Consider the following 16,669-nt stretch of genomic DNA (forward strand, 5'->3'; position numbering starts at 1 on the left):
GGGGCCCATTGGGCCATTGGCTTGCAGTGTAAATGAAATGTATCAAGTCCAATATAGAATAGATGGATGTACTATTCTGACAAGACACTTCATCGAGACGTTGTGGGTGCAAGACGAAAACGGGAGCTTTCGCCTAGATTGTGTGGACTGAGGATTCTCATCTCAATGAACAGCTAAGTGTAAAATTCTGGCCAGGACAAAGCTGGTGTAGGTCGTGTTGGAGAAATACTACGCCGCAAGGCTACTTCCATGCACAGTTTGCGAGGCTGTCATGTAAGGCTTTTCATATGAGAACGTGTTGCCCGTCTTAAGGTCAAGTCCCTAATTGCAGGTCCAAAGTCATGCAATCTGCCTCACAACACTCAAAGCCGGGTATTCACTCAACATAACCGCCATGAGACATGTTTTTTTCTTCTTCTTGATTCACTGCCGAAATCATTTCGTTCATGCTCACACGTCTATATTACCAGCAGTGCAGCCTCTCCTGCCAAGGAATGCATTCAGTTACACACAACCAGAGGGTACCGTATCCCATCAACGCCGCCAAAAACATCAATATACAATGCGATCATTCAAACAACAGCCCGGGCAGTTGAAAAGACTGACATCTACTCGTCGTCATCCTCGTTGTCGTTCTCTGTCGCGGTGACGAAAACGAGGCGGGAGCCGTTTCCGGCGGTTTGCCAGAGCTAAAACACAATGTCAGCCAAGTTATTATTGCAAGTCAGGACAGTATGTCGTGAAAAAGGGGATAACTCACATCAAGCTCGGTGTACTCCTCCAGCGTGTTCAGCCACTGGTCCTCAGTGAAGCCCTTGGCGATGACGCGGTCGCGCACCTTGCGCATGCTCAGCTCGACGCCGAACTCGTCCTCGTCCTCGTCGGCGTCGTCGGCCCGGCACTGGCCCGTCTCCATGAGCGACTTGACCAGGTTGTAGATCCTGCTGCTGGCGTTCATCTGCCGCCTGCCGGCGCCCGACTGCTCCGTGTTCAGGCTGTCCTTGCTGGCCTCTACCAGCCGCAGCGACTCGTCCACATCGTCCTGCGACACCTCCTCGGCGAACCGCAGCCGCGCCAGCGCCTGCGACAGACGCACGATGCCAAGGAGCGTACGGGGCGTCGTGTGCGCGAACTGCTTGCCGCGCTTCTCGGCCTTCTTCTGTGCGTCGCGCATCTTGACGTACGTCTTGATCAGGTACTCCGAGACACTCTGTGGGACAACTGGGCGGTAGTTGCGGGCCAGCGAGATGTAGGCCCGGACCTCGTCGGGTGAGAAGACGACCTCGTCCTCGGTGCCAATGTCGGGGTGTCGGTTGTGCATGTGCACGTAGGCAACATGCTTGGCCAGCTGCGCATCGTTGTCACGGTTGGCGTTGTCGAGAAGCAGGAAGAGGATATCGAAACGGGAGAGCAGAGCGGCGGGGAGGTTGATGTTCTCGACGGGGGACAGCTTGGGATTATAACGTCCGTAAAGCGGATTAGCTGCGGACAGGATCGATGTGCGAGCGTTCAATGTGGTCGAGATGCCAGCTTTCGAGATGCTGATGGTCTGCTGTTCCATCACTTCATGGATGGCGGTCCGGTCGTTGTCGTCCATCTTGTCGAATTCATCGATGCAGCAGATACCGTTGTCGGCAAGGACAAGCGCACCACCCTCGAGGACCATCTCATCCGTCACAGGATCACGCATCACAGCGGCTGTCAGACCGACACCGCTGCTGCCACGGCCAGAGGTGTACACTCCACGGGGAGCCACCTTGGAGATATACTTGAGCAGCTGAGACTTGGCCACACCAGGGTCACCCATGAGACAGATGTTGATGTCGCCACGAATCTTCATACCGTCTCCCATCTCCTTTGACACACCTCCCACAAGAAGGAGCAAGAGCGCCTTCTTGACATCGAGATGACCATAGATCTCAGGGGCAATGGACTTGGCGAGATATTCGTAGACCTGCCCTGATCGTCGGTACTGGTCGATTCGTCTTGCCAGGCTTGGGTCAACCCTCATGTCCTCATAGGCTTTCTTGTGCTGAACAATGTGATGTGCCTCAAGGTAGGTGTCAGTCAAAAGACCTGCGCGCATGGCCTTGAAGCCAGTGTACGGAGTTGGCAAGAAGATGCCGGAGATGTCCACAACATCACCGGGAGAAATTTTGCGAACAGCGGTTCCGTAGGCCGAGACACTCAGGGATCGAGGAATCTGACCGATGGGTACCTGCTCAGGCAATTCCTGCACCTTGATCTCCTGAAAGGGCAAGAACTTGGATGCTCGGGAAGATGGCTGGAGTTGACCCTTGGTCTGGTTGGCTTTGCAGTCCGCGGAGGGACACATCGTAAGGGGACCGAACTGCCTAGCAGTGACCGGCTGGAAGATCTCGCAGCCGCACCTATCGCAAGAGTAGGCTGTGACCTGGACCAAAGGCTTCACGTCTGACACTCTGGTAGCGATGGCTCTGATTGTAATCAGATGGCCGAGGTGATCGCCCCGCACCTGCCGCACAGAAAGGGACTTCACTGGGTGTTCTTGAGTGGAGGAGCAAGGCTTGAAGATGAGGGTGTAGCGCCTTGTCAGCTCTGCCGGAAATTTGTCCTGCAACAGGGTAGGGTCGCCCATGGCCTCAGCACCTTCAGCAATCTCTTGATTACGGGCTTGTCGGCGCGCCATCAAAACATCCAAAACGTCATCTTTGAAGCTGTGGCTGGGTCAATATCAAGACTCATTCTCTCGCCCCCGGCGCCCAATGGAATACGTACGTGACCTCTGAAGTTGGTTGTGGCATGCAGTCATCGATGGCTCGTGACAGAATTTCGACGTAGTGTTTGGTGTTCTCCTCGATAGACTTGACCAGTTTGAGTGCCGCGACGTCCTCGCCCATTTCTGCCTCCCACTATCACAGAGTCAGTACGTGTGGCCGCATGGACTGCATCGAACTCGAGCGGGACGCCGTGCATACCTGAGCAATGTCGTCGAGCTCGATGAGGACCTCGTCGATGTTGCGATTCGCGAGTTGTTGCATCAGATCCTTGTACTTGTGGTAGGGCTTCTTGCGGCTGGCCCTCTCTTGGCGACGGCGCTCTTCGCCCTCGTCATCCTCATCCATAAAGTCGTACTCGTCGTCCAGCTCCTCCTCTTCAATGTTCATTCCTCCGAGGGCATGGGTGATGGAGTCTGCCGGGGACGCCTTGAAGTCCGTGAGGAAGGACTTGAACGTAGCTAACCACGCACGATATTTTGTTAGTATGCTGTATCATGTTGCTGATGGTGATGCGACAGTCTGCGCGGGGCTGCACGTACACAATTGCGCCTCGTAGTCCACGGGCGCCTTCCACTGAAGAAGCGCCATCTTTGCGAGTTATCGTTTAAAAAGTAAATAATAGAGAATGTACGCCTTGACTGTGGGGGTATCTTGGTTGTGCTTGGGAATGTCAAGGTCGCAGATGAGGTGCTTGCTTGAGAGGCGGACAAAGTCGCGAATGGGTCACTACTGTACGACGGAGCAAAGGTGATGCCATTTGAGGGAAGAATGTGGAAGCAGGGGTTCAAATTGATTTTCCAGCCTCCAAGCGCGTCGCGTCCGCACAGCTAGCTCTGCCCGGCGCGTAATGGGACGCGTTCAAATGCAGGATTTGGGGGGCAGACTGTGATTACTTGGCCCAAGCGACGACATGTTTGCAAACCAATTCCCTGCTCACCCCCCATCCTGGCTCCATGATCCTAGAAACAGAATGTTAATGATTGCGATGATGATACAGACATTTGCTTCAAATTATATGACTCTCATTCGATGAATTCTTTCAAGAATACACATGATGTGTTCCATCGTGAACATGTAGCTTGATGCGACTGTCATGTGAAGTCCAATCTGACTCAGTTGCACTTGAAATGACTGTTGGTCAAGTACCCGTGCTGAGCCAGCCCAGGACCCCTGCATACCAGCAGTAAAGGTCCGAGCTCCCTGCGGTCGTCGCCCATCAACCGAGGCACATGGCAATCGCAAATCGCAGGATCGGGATCTCGTCCCGCAACCGTAACCGGAATAGAGTGCTGTGCTGGACTGAGCTGCACATTCTGGAGTTCTCAATTGCTTCTCTAGGATACTGAGCTCTAAGCACTGTGATCCCTCCCGACATGATGACATCAAGTGGAAACTGAGACCTTCGAATTGATTGCGCGCCCACAACACCTGCCCCTCCAGCATGTCTCAGCGCAAGGCCACGGCCGCGGAGATATCGCTTGTCCATCTCAAGAACTGCTTGGTCAACCTCCCGGCGTCCCTCGTCTCCCTGCTGGTGAATGTCAATACTGTAAGGCCGCTCCTATGTCTGCCTTGATAACTCTTACGGAAAACATTCGCTAATGCTTCAGGCAGCCCGTTCAGAATGTCATCGTCGAGCTCAGCTACCGAGATGCATCCCCAACCGACAAGTCCTCCGCGCCAGCGCCCCAAAAGTCCATCTACCTCGGATGGACTGGCATGCCCAGCAAGAAGAAGATAGCCTCGATAGTCGGAAGAGATGGACTGGGCGGCTCAGGCCTGCGAGAGCAGGACGTTCCCCTCGTCGAACTCGATCCGACTCTGGCCAACACACTGGGGCTGCACGAAGGCCAGAAGGTCATGACGACCATCCATACGGACCCTCCTCTGGCGCATACAGTCAACATCGAGCCCCTCACTCCCGATGACTGGGAAATCATCGAGCTGCATGCAACATTTCTGGAGCTCAACCTTCTCTCTCAGATCCGGGCCCTGCCGAACCCTGCCTATTCTCCGCCAGCAGGCACACAGTCAAGTCCGCACCCATTGACCCTCCATCTGTCGCCCACTTCGACTGCAAATATCAGGATATTGTCTCTCGAACCAGCTCAATCTTCCCAGACCCCGTTCTCCAAGATTGCCCCTGACGCCGAGGTCATCGTCGCGCCAAAGGTGAGGCCAAAGTCCTCACGCAGCAGCAGGGAGAATCGGAGTGTCGCGAGCACATCTCGGAAGAGCGGAAGGAGCTCAACCAGCACAGTGAGACGGAGGAGCCAGCGGGAAGAGCGCAAGCCTGCCCTGTTCCTGCGAGGTGTCGACAGGAGGCTCTGCGAAGACTGGTTTGACGATGAGGCCGGAGTCGAAGAACTCACCATCTGGGTCGACCGCGAACTTTTGGTCTCCAACGAGTTCAGAGGGTTGAGATGGGTTACAGTGTATCTTATGAGACCATCGAGTCTCCAGGAGCCAGCGCCTATGCAAGGACAACAATCCCAAGCCCCGGAAGTACCCGAATTATCGAGATCCGGTCTCAGGGTCGTGGCGCAACTCATGCCCTGGGACGATCCTCCGAATGGTCAGACGGCAGCATTGTCAACAATTTTATGCTCTGCCTTTGGAAGTGAGGGTCTGGTTGGAGGGGTCGTCAAAATTGAGCCCGCTCCTCAGCCTCTTACGAAAAAGTCCATACTTAAGTCCGTTACCGAGACTGAAGATCGACCTTCAGTGCAGCAATTGAAGATATATCCGTTCACCAGTGATACTGCAGCGCAAGCTCTTGGTCTGAAGTTCGGCGGAGAGACCAAGGCCGAGCGTGAAGAGGCTGCCAAAAGGGTCAAACATATATACGATGGAAAACGCGGAAAGAGTCTGTTCGATGGTCCCCTGACAGATGGACTGATATTGACCACCCATGATGGATTGGACTCGCCACCTGGTTGGGAGGGAGCAGTCGTCAAATTCCACCCCCCGCCCGCCTCCCAAGGCTCAGCGAAGGAACCATCTCACTGGATCCTGGGTTCTGACTGGCAACTTCCCCTCGAATTTCAAGCCCCCATTCCCCGACCAGCATGGCTTTCAGAATCAGACTCAACCGTTGTTCCCCGAAATGTCGGTCCTTTGGTGGGCATCGACTCGCTGCTTGAGGAGCTCAAATCCCACCTTTCCCAATTATCTTCAGTCCTCCTCACCGGCGCCCTGGGCTCCGGTAAATCCTCGGTTGCACAATTAATTTCTACGTTTCTGCAAAAAGACCAGCTATTCCACATTACATATTTCGCGTGTCGGACACTCGTGAACGACGAAAGCAGGATAAGTACCATCAAGGAAACTTTGAATCGTCTTTTCATGGGAGCAAGCTGGGGAGCTCGACTGGGAGGCAAAGCCCTCGTGGTATTAGACGATTTAGACCGTCTTTGTCCGGTCGAGACCGAGTTGCAAGTTGGCAATGAAAATGGCCGCAGCCGACAAGTCAGTGAAGCAATCTGCTCCATGGTTCGGCAATATTGTGGTCAAGATTCCAGTATAGTCTTGCTGGCTACCGCGCAAGGAAAAGAATCTCTACACAACGTGCTTGTGGGCGGGCATGTGGTGCGAGAGATCGTCCCACTAAGAGCCCCAGATAAACTTGCTCGACGAACTATCATGGAGGCCATCACTCTACAGCATACAGTTCCTGCTAAAGACGAGACTACTTCAACTCATGACGGCAGTCGACCTACAACTGCTAACGGCAGTGCTACTGGTGAAGAGAACGCTTGGATGGACGGGGCCAGCCCACCGTCCAGGCAAGAATCTGCACCATCGCCAAGTGGATTTTCCATTCAACCGGACCTGGATCTCCTGGACATCGCAGGAGAGACTGACGGTTATATGCCCGGAGACCTGAGCCTGCTAATTTCACGGGCTCGGAATGAGGCCATCATGCGATCGCTCACCGATTCTACTGGTGATGCTGAGATCAGCGCCGTGCCCTTGGGTCGAGTCGACTTTGAAAACGCTCTCAAAGGTTTCACACCCGCGTCCCTGCGCAACGTGACGCTGCAGAGTTCAACGACTACGTTTGAATCCATCGGTGGTCTAACGGACACACGCCAGGTGCTGTTGGAAACACTGCAATATCCAACGAAGTACGCACCGATTTTCGCACAATGCCCACTGCGACTTCGCTCCGGTATCCTCCTATACGGGTATCCCGGGTGTGGAAAGACACTTCTGGCCAGCGCTGTGGCTGGGGAATGTGGCCTGAACTTCATAAGTGTCAAGGGCCCTGAGATATTGAATAAGTACATTGGCGCGTCAGAGAAGAGCGTCCGCGACCTCTTTGAACGAGCCCAGGCTGCCAAACCTTGCGTATTGTTTTTCGACGAGTTCGACTCTATAGCACCCAAGCGTGGTCACGACTCTACCGGCGTAACGGATCGGGTGGTCAACCAACTTCTGACGCTGATGGATGGCGCGGAAGGTTTATCGGGCGTCTACGTGCTCGCAGCCACCTCGCGTCCAGATTTGATAGATCCGGCTCTTTTGCGGCCGGGGCGATTGGATAAATCTATACTATGCGATTTCCCCAACCTCGAAGAAAGAGTGGACATCATCCGGGCGATCGGCAAGAAGGCCAAGCTCAGCGAAGCGGTGCTGGAGTCCGACGAGGACCTGGCAGAGATTGCAAGGCGAACGGACGGGTTTTCTGGTGCGGATCTGCAGGCCTTGATCTCGAATGCGCAACTTGAGGCTATTCAGGACGTTCTCAAAGACACGGAGACTGTAGGAGGCGCAAACGGCAGCGGCCGACGGCCTGCAAAGCGACATGGCGCCGGCAAGTCAGCTGGGCCGCTCCCGCACAATTTCGTGCAATTCCGTTATGGCGAAGATGGCTCTGGCGAGGACATCGCGCCTCGTGGGTCGAACAGATCTTCTGAGCTCGCTGAGCAGGCCATGATCGCCTCAAAGCTGGAAAGCCTCAAGGTGTCAAGAAAGAGGGCCAAACAGCAAAGAAGCGGGCCCAACGCGAACAACGAGCCTGATGCGGCTGTTGCTGGTGCGAAGTCTGGGGGTGACGCCCAGGAAAAGGAGGTCATCATCCAGTGGAGACACCTAGTCAAGGCTCTCGATGGTACGAGGACGAGCATAGGCCGCGAGCAGCGGACATTGCTTCAAAGGATCTACAGAGAGTTTGTGGTGGGGCGCAGCGGGGAGATGAGGGATGGTCAGGGGAGCATGGAGGTTGGAGGGCGGAGCAGTCTCATGTAGCTGAAATCATGGACTGGAGCTTGTAAGGCTCCCAAAAGCATACCAGTCTCACGAATCATTGTCAGTGCTGTCATTCAAGACAACAATGGGCAGCTACGGTAACATTGCCCATTCCCTTCCTCTTTGGTCTTCAACTATGGCTATTTCAAATTCCCATACTGTCCATCCCTTAGGCAGCCACCAGAATTGCTCATCTATGCCATCCTCGTAACGTTGCGAGGATGTGATGGGGGCACCAACGTGCATGAGTTAAGTTGCGACAAGGGTTCCAATGCGGAGTAGAGTAAGCGTTGCATCAACGACGCGGTGACCCCTTGCGGCCCTGCGAATTAGGCGAAGCTTGACTGGAAGCTTAGCTGGGGATCTTGCTCCTTCAGGCAGGTCGTCTCTAGCTCGAGCGATGGATCCTGCATGACGCTTCCGTCCCGATCCACACTGCCCACTCTAAATGATATTACCGCCTCACGAAGCATATGTAAAGCTTACATGCCTTCCCGGCTTTCCGGAACTGAAGCGATGGAAGCCGATAAATACGAGGCCCGCCCTGCGTTGATGTTGACTTGGCAAGCAGACGTTTTGTTTGCTTATACACTCGCACGCCAGTGTCCTCCCTGATCATGCGCTTCTCATCCGCAGTGGCCACGGCGGCCCTCGTGCTCGCTTGCTCGGCGGCTCCTACATCTGGAAAATGGAATCTTCACGAGAAGCGAGATGGCAAGCCACACGCGTGGCAAAAGCGTCACCGCGCTGATGCTGATCAAGTGCTGCCCATCCGCATCGCACTGCGGGAACGGAATCTCGACAATGCTGAGAGCTACATCTACGACGTCGCCGACCCAAGTTCTCCTAATTTTGGTAAGTCGGCTTTCAAACGCGCTCGATGTGTATGATGGCCCATGAGACCGAATAGGGCGCGAGCCTTGGTCGGGAATGCCATCATGTGCAGAAAACCGTGTTAACAAAGTTGGCCAACAGGCAAACACTGGTCGGCAGAGAAGATTGCAAACACCTTTGCTCCGCACCCTGAGACCAAAGAAACAGTGATGAGCTGGCTGGTTGATTCGGGCATCGACCGCTCCAGGCTTTCTCTCTCTACCGGTAAGTAAGCCGCTGCAAAGCGCTTACAGGAATAGTAAGGTCTCTAATTCTCCGTAGGCCACAACTGGGTACAGTTCGACGGGACGGTCGAGGAAGCAGAGAAGCTGTTCGCCACGGAGTACTGGCACTACCAACACGACGCGAGCGGCGGGTTCCGCCTGGCCTGCGACCACTACAGCCTGCCGGAGCACATCCAGGAGCACGTCGACTTCGCGATGCCGACGATCCAGCTGGACGGCCTGAAGCCGGTCGCGAACGTGGACCGGACCCTGATGGCGCCCGTCGCCGGCGGCGCGACGATCGGCTCCAAGTCCTGCGGCCAGCTGATCACGATCGACTGCCTGCGCAAGCTGTACAACTTCCCCGCCGGCAACTCTTCCGCTGCTGACAACCAGATGGGCATCGGCGAGTGGGCCGACTACCTGTATGAGGACGATCTGCCGACCTTCTTCAAGAACTTCACCTCGCCTGAGATCCCCGCTGACACCAGGCCTGAGTTCATCGCTATCGATGGTGGCCTGACGGCGAACCTGACTACTGTGTCGCAGGGTTCTGGCGTGGAGTCTGCTCTTGACTTCCAGTCTGCTTACTCGATTATATATCCGCAGAAATTGCGCTTGTATCAGGTGGGAGACGGCATCAATGTTGATAGCGTGGGGACTTGTGAGTGAGCCCAGCAGAGCCACCTTTGCTTTTCATCAATGATCATGAGGACGGTGTTGTTGTTCCAGGGGCTTTCAACAAACTCTCGTGTTGTCATTTCTGCTGGTGTTTTTTCCACACTTGAGGGGAATTTGCTAACAATGCTTAGTCAACATCTTCTTGGACGCACTTGATGCGAGCTATTGCACTTATCAAGGCGGTGACCAGCCTTATATCGGTATGAGACGTTCTAATTGCCCCTATCCGCTTCTCAATTCATCTCCCAACACGGACTAATTCCACAGACCCGGCGTATCCCGATCCCAACGACAACGAGGGCGGCTACCAGGGCCCTCTACAGTGCGGCGGTGCCCCAAAGTCCAACGTTATTTCGGTCAGCTACGGGCAAATCGAGGTAAGTCAACTGTCTCAAAAATCGATCTCCTAGCTTACGCGGGTATAGGGTGCTCTGCCTACTTTCTACCAAGTCCGTCAGTGCAACGAATGGATGAAGCTCGGTCTCCAAGGCGTGAGCGTGCTCTACGCGAGCGGAGACTCTGGAGTCGCGAATCGATATAATGCCGGGTACCCAGACTCATGTCTGAACGCGGACTTGCCATATGTGGACAACAATGGCACTCGCTTTTCGCCTTCTTTCCCGGCCAACTGCCCCTACATCACCTCTGGTAAGTCCGCCCTCTGTTATTCTCCCAGCTCAATCGGTAAGAAGCGTTGCTGACGGCATGCGTTCTAGTTGGAGGTACTACCCTGAACGGTAACACTACCGACACTGGAGAACGTGCTGTCAATTCATTTGGCTCTGGCGGCGGCTTCTCAAACGTTTTCTCACTGCCGTCATACCAAGCCTCAGCCGTCCAGAACTTTATGAGTAAATATGCCCCATCCTACGGACCCAACGTGTACAACGACACGGGTAATGCCAGGGGTTTCCCGGACGTGGCGGCCATCGGGCTGAAGGTCGCTACGGTCTTCAACGGCTCGACCTACGGCGTGGGTGGCACCAGCGCCTCGGCCCCGATCTTCGCCGGCATCGTGACGCTGCTCAACGAAGCGCGTATCGCGGCTGGTAAGGGGCCGGTGGGTTTCTTGAACCCGACGTTTTACAGCAATCCCGGTGCTTTCAATGATATCACCATTGGAAACAATCCTGGTTGCGGGACCAATGGGTTTAATGCGACGCCTGGTTGGGATCCGGTGACTGGGCTGGGGACGCCGAACTTTCAGAAGCTGAAGGATGTCTTCCTGGCTTTGCCTTGAGTTGAGTCAGGCTCGGCTTCATGTCAGTGCTAAGCCATAGTGTTCGGTACATAGAAGTTCATCCAAGTATATTATCCGGAGATGTTCATCCTCATTGTGAGAAGTCCAATTCTCAATGGCGTTCTCAAAATTTTCGTGACAATCATTATGCTGTTGAGAGCTGGTCCACTTTGTCGTGAGTGTGTATTCAAAATAGCACAGATCGACTTTTCTTTATTACTTCGTGGCGAAAGCTGTTTTCTTTCCGTCGTCTTCAAAGTCTATCCTCTATCCCATTCACATTTGGGCCAAATGACGATGATGTACTCTACTGTAGCGTCTTGGTCAACTCCAAGACCTTGTCCAAATTCTGCCGCAGAGACAGAATCCTCCGCACAGCTGCCTGGTCATTCAAGCGCATTGCAGATTCCAACAAAGCTTTTGCCTCGAAACCATCGAAGATGCCTTTCCCTTCCAGCATCTCTTGGGCATTCGCTCTCTTGGGTAGCTGGTACGATCTGGGACGCACCCGGTATTGGTTTGGAAGCCCCAGGCCTTGCTCGATGAGCTCAAGCTGATGCTCCATGACTTGGACGGGTATCTTGACTTGAAGGCCATTCTTATGCATGAGAAAACCTGCTAATTTCAAGCCTCGATTGGGCGAAGAAGGTGAGGTGTCGCAAAGTGCTCGGTGCATCTGCTGGACCAAGATGTCGTAAATAGCGATGAAGTTGATGTAGCAGCTCGTTAGGCTTAGTATCGAACTCGTGCTGAGCGATTGTGCCGTTTTCCTCATAAGAAAGGCGGAGTTGGCAGAGGATTCTGAAGCCGTCTGCGAAGCCTTTGGCATAAAAGCATGGAAAATCCAGGGCTCTGCACGCTGTGACGGACCATGCGCTTCGGTTCGTTCTTGCGTTTTCTGAAGACCTTTATCCCCTGGCTCTATGGTCGTTTTGTCGGTTTTGCCTGAGTCCTGGCTACATTGATGCAATATGTCCAGAAATTGAGATGAGCTGTCAAGAACCAGGTCAACAGGCCTTGTCTGAGCTGCTTGTAGTCGTTGTTTCGAGCCTAGCAGCGAAACATTCGCGTTCAAGATGCTGGTACGGAGTTTTTTGTCTAATTCTGGCGGCGCTGTCCCCAAAGCCAGCATTTGTTGGGATAGAGTGAGGCTGAGCCGACAAGATTGTATGTCAATAGTTTCGCTGTCTGGTATTCCAAAATGGTTGTCACCCTCAGCTTGCGGCGACGGCCGTTGAAAGCTCGATGTTTGACTTCCAGACTTAGCGGGGAGCTCGATTCGCGAGTACTTGAGTTGGCTGTCGACCGCTTTCCGACATATATCTAACGGAGATAAAGTATGGTTCGACATGAAGTCGGAAGCCAATTCAGTGCGATGTGCTGGAATATCAAACCCCACGTTTTCCGATAAGCTGGATTCACCCAATGTAGTTGCCTGAAGGTCATCGATCTGCGAGGATGAGCTCAATCGCAAGCCATTCTCCGATTTCGACAGCCCTATACCCGACGAGCTCGCCAATGTGTATACTCGAATACCTTCCATCGGCTCCTGCTGATGGACACCAGGCGGCACGGCCCCGGATCTGGGCGATGTCAGCAACGATGCGTCGTCGCTCGGAATGCGTATGCGACGAGCAGAGTGACGCCCAAGAGGCTTGGCCGGACTAGTAACACAGACAATGCCGGCATTGGCGCAACGTCTGCACGCACGGAGGGTGTCATTATCGTTTTGCTCATCTCGAAGGCACCGCAGCTTCCGGCTGCGACATTTGTCACAGGCTGTGCGCTTCAGAGAGGAACGACTCACGCGTGGCATGAGCCGTCCGTCTCCGGCCATGTTCGACGCAATATAATTATGTTGGGCTTGATAGCGCCGACAGGATATCAAAACCGAGACATATTGGGCTTGGGAATCACTTGATTACATGCATTCGCCGACAGGCTGTCCACGGAATGCACCACTGTGCACACTTCTAGTCTCTGTGAAAGGTACATTGGGGTGCGGCTGACATATGTTACAGTATCTAAATGTGTAGGAGAAAGGTCTATCGGTCGGAACAATGTTGCAGTCATTTATGATATGTTATTTGCTATGTATGCGAGCCCGGGGTGGGATTCAGCCGACTCCGAATGACGGTCTATCTTGTTGGCTTTGTCATTGGTTCATTAAATTCTCCGCTGTCATGGCATCCTGCACCTCGGAAGGTACGAAAATGCTAACCTTCCGAATGCTCCTTCAAGCTGTGCCCCTTTCGAATCGCTCGAGCAGCCTGTATACCCTTCTGCTTTGGTAGTGGGCTCTTGCGTCGGTCCTGACTAGGAAATACGCAGCTTGCGCGCTTAAACAACCTAAGGCGGCTTGTTCCCGAGCTTCAACAACGCTTAGAGCTCTTGAGCTTGTAATTGTGGCCTTGATTGGAGAAACTGAAGTCTTTTCGATCGATGAATATAGCCATCATCGCCATCCAGCCGTCATCCGCGCTCATGCTGTCGCCGACGGAGCGGCAGTGTCTCGGAAGGCAAGGCTGCAAAACGGCCTGATTTTGAGCCGTTCCTGTCCAACGCATTCGGCGACTTTTTCGCTGCACAGATGAAGAAGCCATGTAGTTTTTTGGAATGTATAAAAACAGCAGCTTGACGAATACCAATGGCCCGGTGCAGAGACGGTTTTCTCCGGTCTGTGAAGGGCATGCTCCCTCTGGAATCCCTCGTTTGACTCCTTATTTTGCGTAAAAGAAATTCATTCACAACTCGCACCAAGGCGTGCATTATTGTACCTATAGACACATAGTTCCTTGACTTTCAACATTACCAAAATTTGCTGTTGTATTTTGCATCTGGAAACGAAGATAGACCCACCATGGCAGACTCAGATCGCGAGCTCAAGGAGTCTAATGGAAATCAGGAGACCTCGCAATGTAAAGAGGAAGTCCTCTCCCGGGCTGATCAGAAACCTAACTTCAAGCGTGGGCCTCGATTCTGGGCAATTATTTCTACGCTCTGTGTCATTGGCCTCTTGAGCGCTCTGGAGAACACTGTCGTGACAACATCACTGCCGTATATCGTCAACGAATTGGACTTAGGCAGAGACTATATCTGGGTGACAAATGTTTTCTTCCTAACTAGGTGAGCACAATCTAGCCATTTACACTGAGTTCATTGTTTTCTCTGTATGAGCTAGACCGAGCCGAAAAGAGTCTGCGAAAGGTATGGAGAGTACATTGACTTTCTTTAAGTGCTGCTGTACAGCCCATGTTCGGGCAATTCGCCAACATATTCGGGCGGCGATACGTCACTCTGGCCATTGTAGCGCTCTTCACCATCGGCAGCGCGATTGCTGGTGGCGCCTCGAATGGCGCGATGCTAATTGCAGGTCGCGCAATCCAAGGCATGGGATCTGGAGGAATCAACATGATTGTGGATATTATCGTCTCGGATCTCGTGCCGCTTCGAGAACGAGGCAACTACATGGCCGTCGTCCTTGTTGTTTACTTCGTGGGCACTGCGCTTGGGCCATATATCGGAGGAGCGATTGTTGAGAGCACATCATGGCGCTGGGTCTTCTATATCAATCTTCCTGTAAGTACTTGCGTAGGATCTCAGAACAGACTATTAATGACATTTGCGCAGATTGGCGGCGTATCAATGATCATGATTATTGTCTTCTTACAAGTGAAGTACAACAAAGAGATGACTTTCGCCCAAAAGATTCGGCGCATCGACTATATCGGCAACGCTCTTCTTATCGGTTCTACAGTCGCGGTTCTCTACTCTCTGACATATGGAGGTACACTTTACCAGTGGTCTTCTGGAAGGATAATCGCACCGTTGGTCATCGGACTATTAGGGCTCGTTGCCTTCATCGGCTTCGAAAGCTTGAACTTTGTTATAGAGCCTGTTGTGCCGCCCAGACTTTTTGCAAACAGAACCTCAGCGACCGTCTTCGCAGTCACTTTTCTCAACTCAGCATTGCTATATTGGATGCTTTACTTTCTCCCTGTCTACTTTCAGACTATTTTGGGTAGCTCGCCGGCGCGCTCGGGGGTCCAACTTCTGCCTTCAATTATCGTCGCCATACCTGCAGCCATCATGGCTGTATTACTCCTCACAAAATTCGGAAAGTACAAGCCACTGCATCTCGCCGGCTTCGCTCTCAACACCATTGGCCTTGGACTCTTTACACTGCTGGACAAGGACAGTTCGACAGCGGAATGGGTCATCTTTCAAATAATCGCAGCTGGAGGTTCCGGCTTCGTGCTAAACACACTGCTTCCGGCGTGTCAAACACCGCTAGCCGAGAGCGATCAAGCAGCGGCGACTGCAACGTGGTCGTTCGTGCGGTCTTTCGGCAATATCTGGGGCGTGGCTATTCCTGCGGCTATCTTCAACAGCCGGTTCGCGCAACTGTCAGACCGGATCCAGGACTCATCCATCGCTGCCCAATTCGGTCACGGAAATGCATACAGCCATGCCAGCGCAGATTTTCTTGATACCTTCGGATCCAACGTGAAGTTAGAACTCGTTTCAGTCTTCTCAGACAGCCTAAAGCAGGTTTGGCAGATCTCCATAGTGTTCTCTGGCGTTTCCTTCCTCTTAGTTTTCTTGGAAAAGCAGATCGAAATGCGCAAGGACTTAGAAACAGAGTTTGGCATTGATGAGGGCAAGAAAGTAGGAAGAAGCCAGGATTCGGCGAAGGCTGGAGAGCAAAATCGCTTGGCTAGAAATAACACAGGAAAGGCAGGATAAGGTCGCCTCGGCTCTATAAGTAAGCTTATGCCAAGAGAATAGAGAGACTCTGAGAAGCCTCGTGGGTGGAACTGGGGAAGAAAGGGGTGGGCGGCAAAGGTGGAGGAGGCTGGACTGCATGCACACTACTCTTGCTGCCGCCTTTAGGAACGCAGGAAGTACAGGCGTGTCGCGTTGACTTTCCTCAGATTTGCAAAGCAAGCGGAGGTTGACAAGGATTAGTAAAAGGAGTGATTAGTCATGAACATCTGTAGCATTTTGATGTCTATAATAATTGGAGCCATTATGATCGCTTCTATAATATCGCTGCATAAATTTGGGCCCCCTCCTTCCGGATCTATTGCCACCGTTCCTTACCACAAGCCCGCCTTCTCGAAGCGGCTGGAGAACATACAAGTCGCAGGCCTTCTCGCAGCACTTTGAACCCGGCGCTTCGATCCTAAATTTAGGCACAATGGACTTGCCATCAGCTTTTCTTCACGACACACAGGCCATGCCAGTCCACGAGAATTGACCATGGCTTTTGTTCTACACCTTGCGCCTGTGGCAGGGAAGACTGGGTCTGGCAAATATGCGATTGTTTGTATTCGAAGTGGGCTTGTGTGTGGTTCTGAGGGCAGAAGGGCCCCAGGGCACCCTATTTAAAGACGTAGTATGGTCCCACGTGACTAGACCCCCTATTCACTACCACAGCGCCCCTTATATAGGCGTTCTTTCTTCGCATCCTCGATAAAATTGTCCAGTCGTAACTTCCTAGGAAAGGAATCGTGATTGAGTATGACGAGTGATATAGAAAAGCTGGGACAAGTTAGCACGGAGTAGAGACAGATGTGTAAATAGCGACGGAAAGATTCAAGAGTCCGGGATTACAACCACAGGTTAAAAGAAAGGGGGTG

The 16,669-nt window shown here is 53.0% G+C and overlaps 5 protein-coding genes across 5 annotated transcripts; 3 read left to right on the plus strand and 2 right to left on the minus strand.

Annotated features, from left to right (window-relative positions):
* Positions 1 to 608: 608 nt before the first annotated feature.
* J7T55_002128 (DNA replication licensing factor MCM7) lies at positions 609 to 3,347 on the minus strand (the record flags this gene model as incomplete). The annotated part of the gene is made up of 5 exons (XM_053133508.1): positions 609 to 689; positions 761 to 2,696; positions 2,758 to 2,891; positions 2,958 to 3,217; positions 3,299 to 3,347. 5 exons carry the CDS (start codon positions 3,345 to 3,347, stop codon positions 609 to 611), a joined length of 2,460 nt encoding a protein of 819 aa, XP_052988687.1.
* Positions 3,348 to 4,200: 853 nt separating this feature from the next.
* Positions 4,201 to 8,009, plus strand: J7T55_002129 (Peroxisome biosynthesis protein PAS1; the record flags this gene model as incomplete). Its single annotated transcript, XM_053133509.1, has 3 exons — positions 4,201 to 4,308; positions 4,374 to 5,964; positions 6,430 to 8,009. The coding sequence occupies 3 exons, from the start codon at positions 4,201 to 4,203 to the stop codon at positions 8,007 to 8,009; spliced, it is 3,279 nt and encodes a 1,092-aa protein (XP_052988688.1).
* A 617-nt stretch (positions 8,010 to 8,626) lies between these two features.
* Positions 8,627 to 11,027, plus strand: J7T55_002130 (uncharacterized protein; the record flags this gene model as incomplete). The annotated part of the gene is made up of 7 exons (XM_053133510.1): positions 8,627 to 8,864; positions 8,985 to 9,107; positions 9,165 to 9,770; positions 9,919 to 9,987; positions 10,055 to 10,164; positions 10,213 to 10,435; positions 10,504 to 11,027. The coding sequence occupies 7 exons, from the start codon at positions 8,627 to 8,629 to the stop codon at positions 11,025 to 11,027; spliced, it is 1,893 nt and encodes a 630-aa protein (XP_052988689.1).
* Positions 11,028 to 11,334: 307 nt separating this feature from the next.
* On the minus strand, positions 11,335 to 12,864 carry J7T55_002131 (uncharacterized protein; the record flags this gene model as incomplete). Its single annotated transcript, XM_053133511.1, has 1 exon — positions 11,335 to 12,864. One exon carries the CDS (start codon positions 12,862 to 12,864, stop codon positions 11,335 to 11,337), a length of 1,530 nt encoding a protein of 509 aa, XP_052988690.1.
* Positions 12,865 to 13,887: 1,023 nt separating this feature from the next.
* On the plus strand, positions 13,888 to 15,773 carry J7T55_002132 (Major facilitator superfamily general substrate transporter; the record flags this gene model as incomplete). The annotated part of the gene is made up of 3 exons (XM_053133512.1): positions 13,888 to 14,153; positions 14,264 to 14,606; positions 14,658 to 15,773. 3 exons carry the CDS (start codon positions 13,888 to 13,890, stop codon positions 15,771 to 15,773), a joined length of 1,725 nt encoding a protein of 574 aa, XP_052988691.1.
* Between the last annotated feature and the right edge of the window lie 896 nt (positions 15,774 to 16,669).

Source organism: Diaporthe amygdali (genome assembly GCF_026229845.1).
Source record: "Diaporthe amygdali strain CAA958 chromosome Unknown NODE_37_length_474048_cov_65_229390, whole genome shotgun sequence".
Lineage (NCBI taxonomy): Eukaryota > Fungi > Ascomycota > Sordariomycetes > Diaporthales > Diaporthaceae > Diaporthe > Diaporthe amygdali.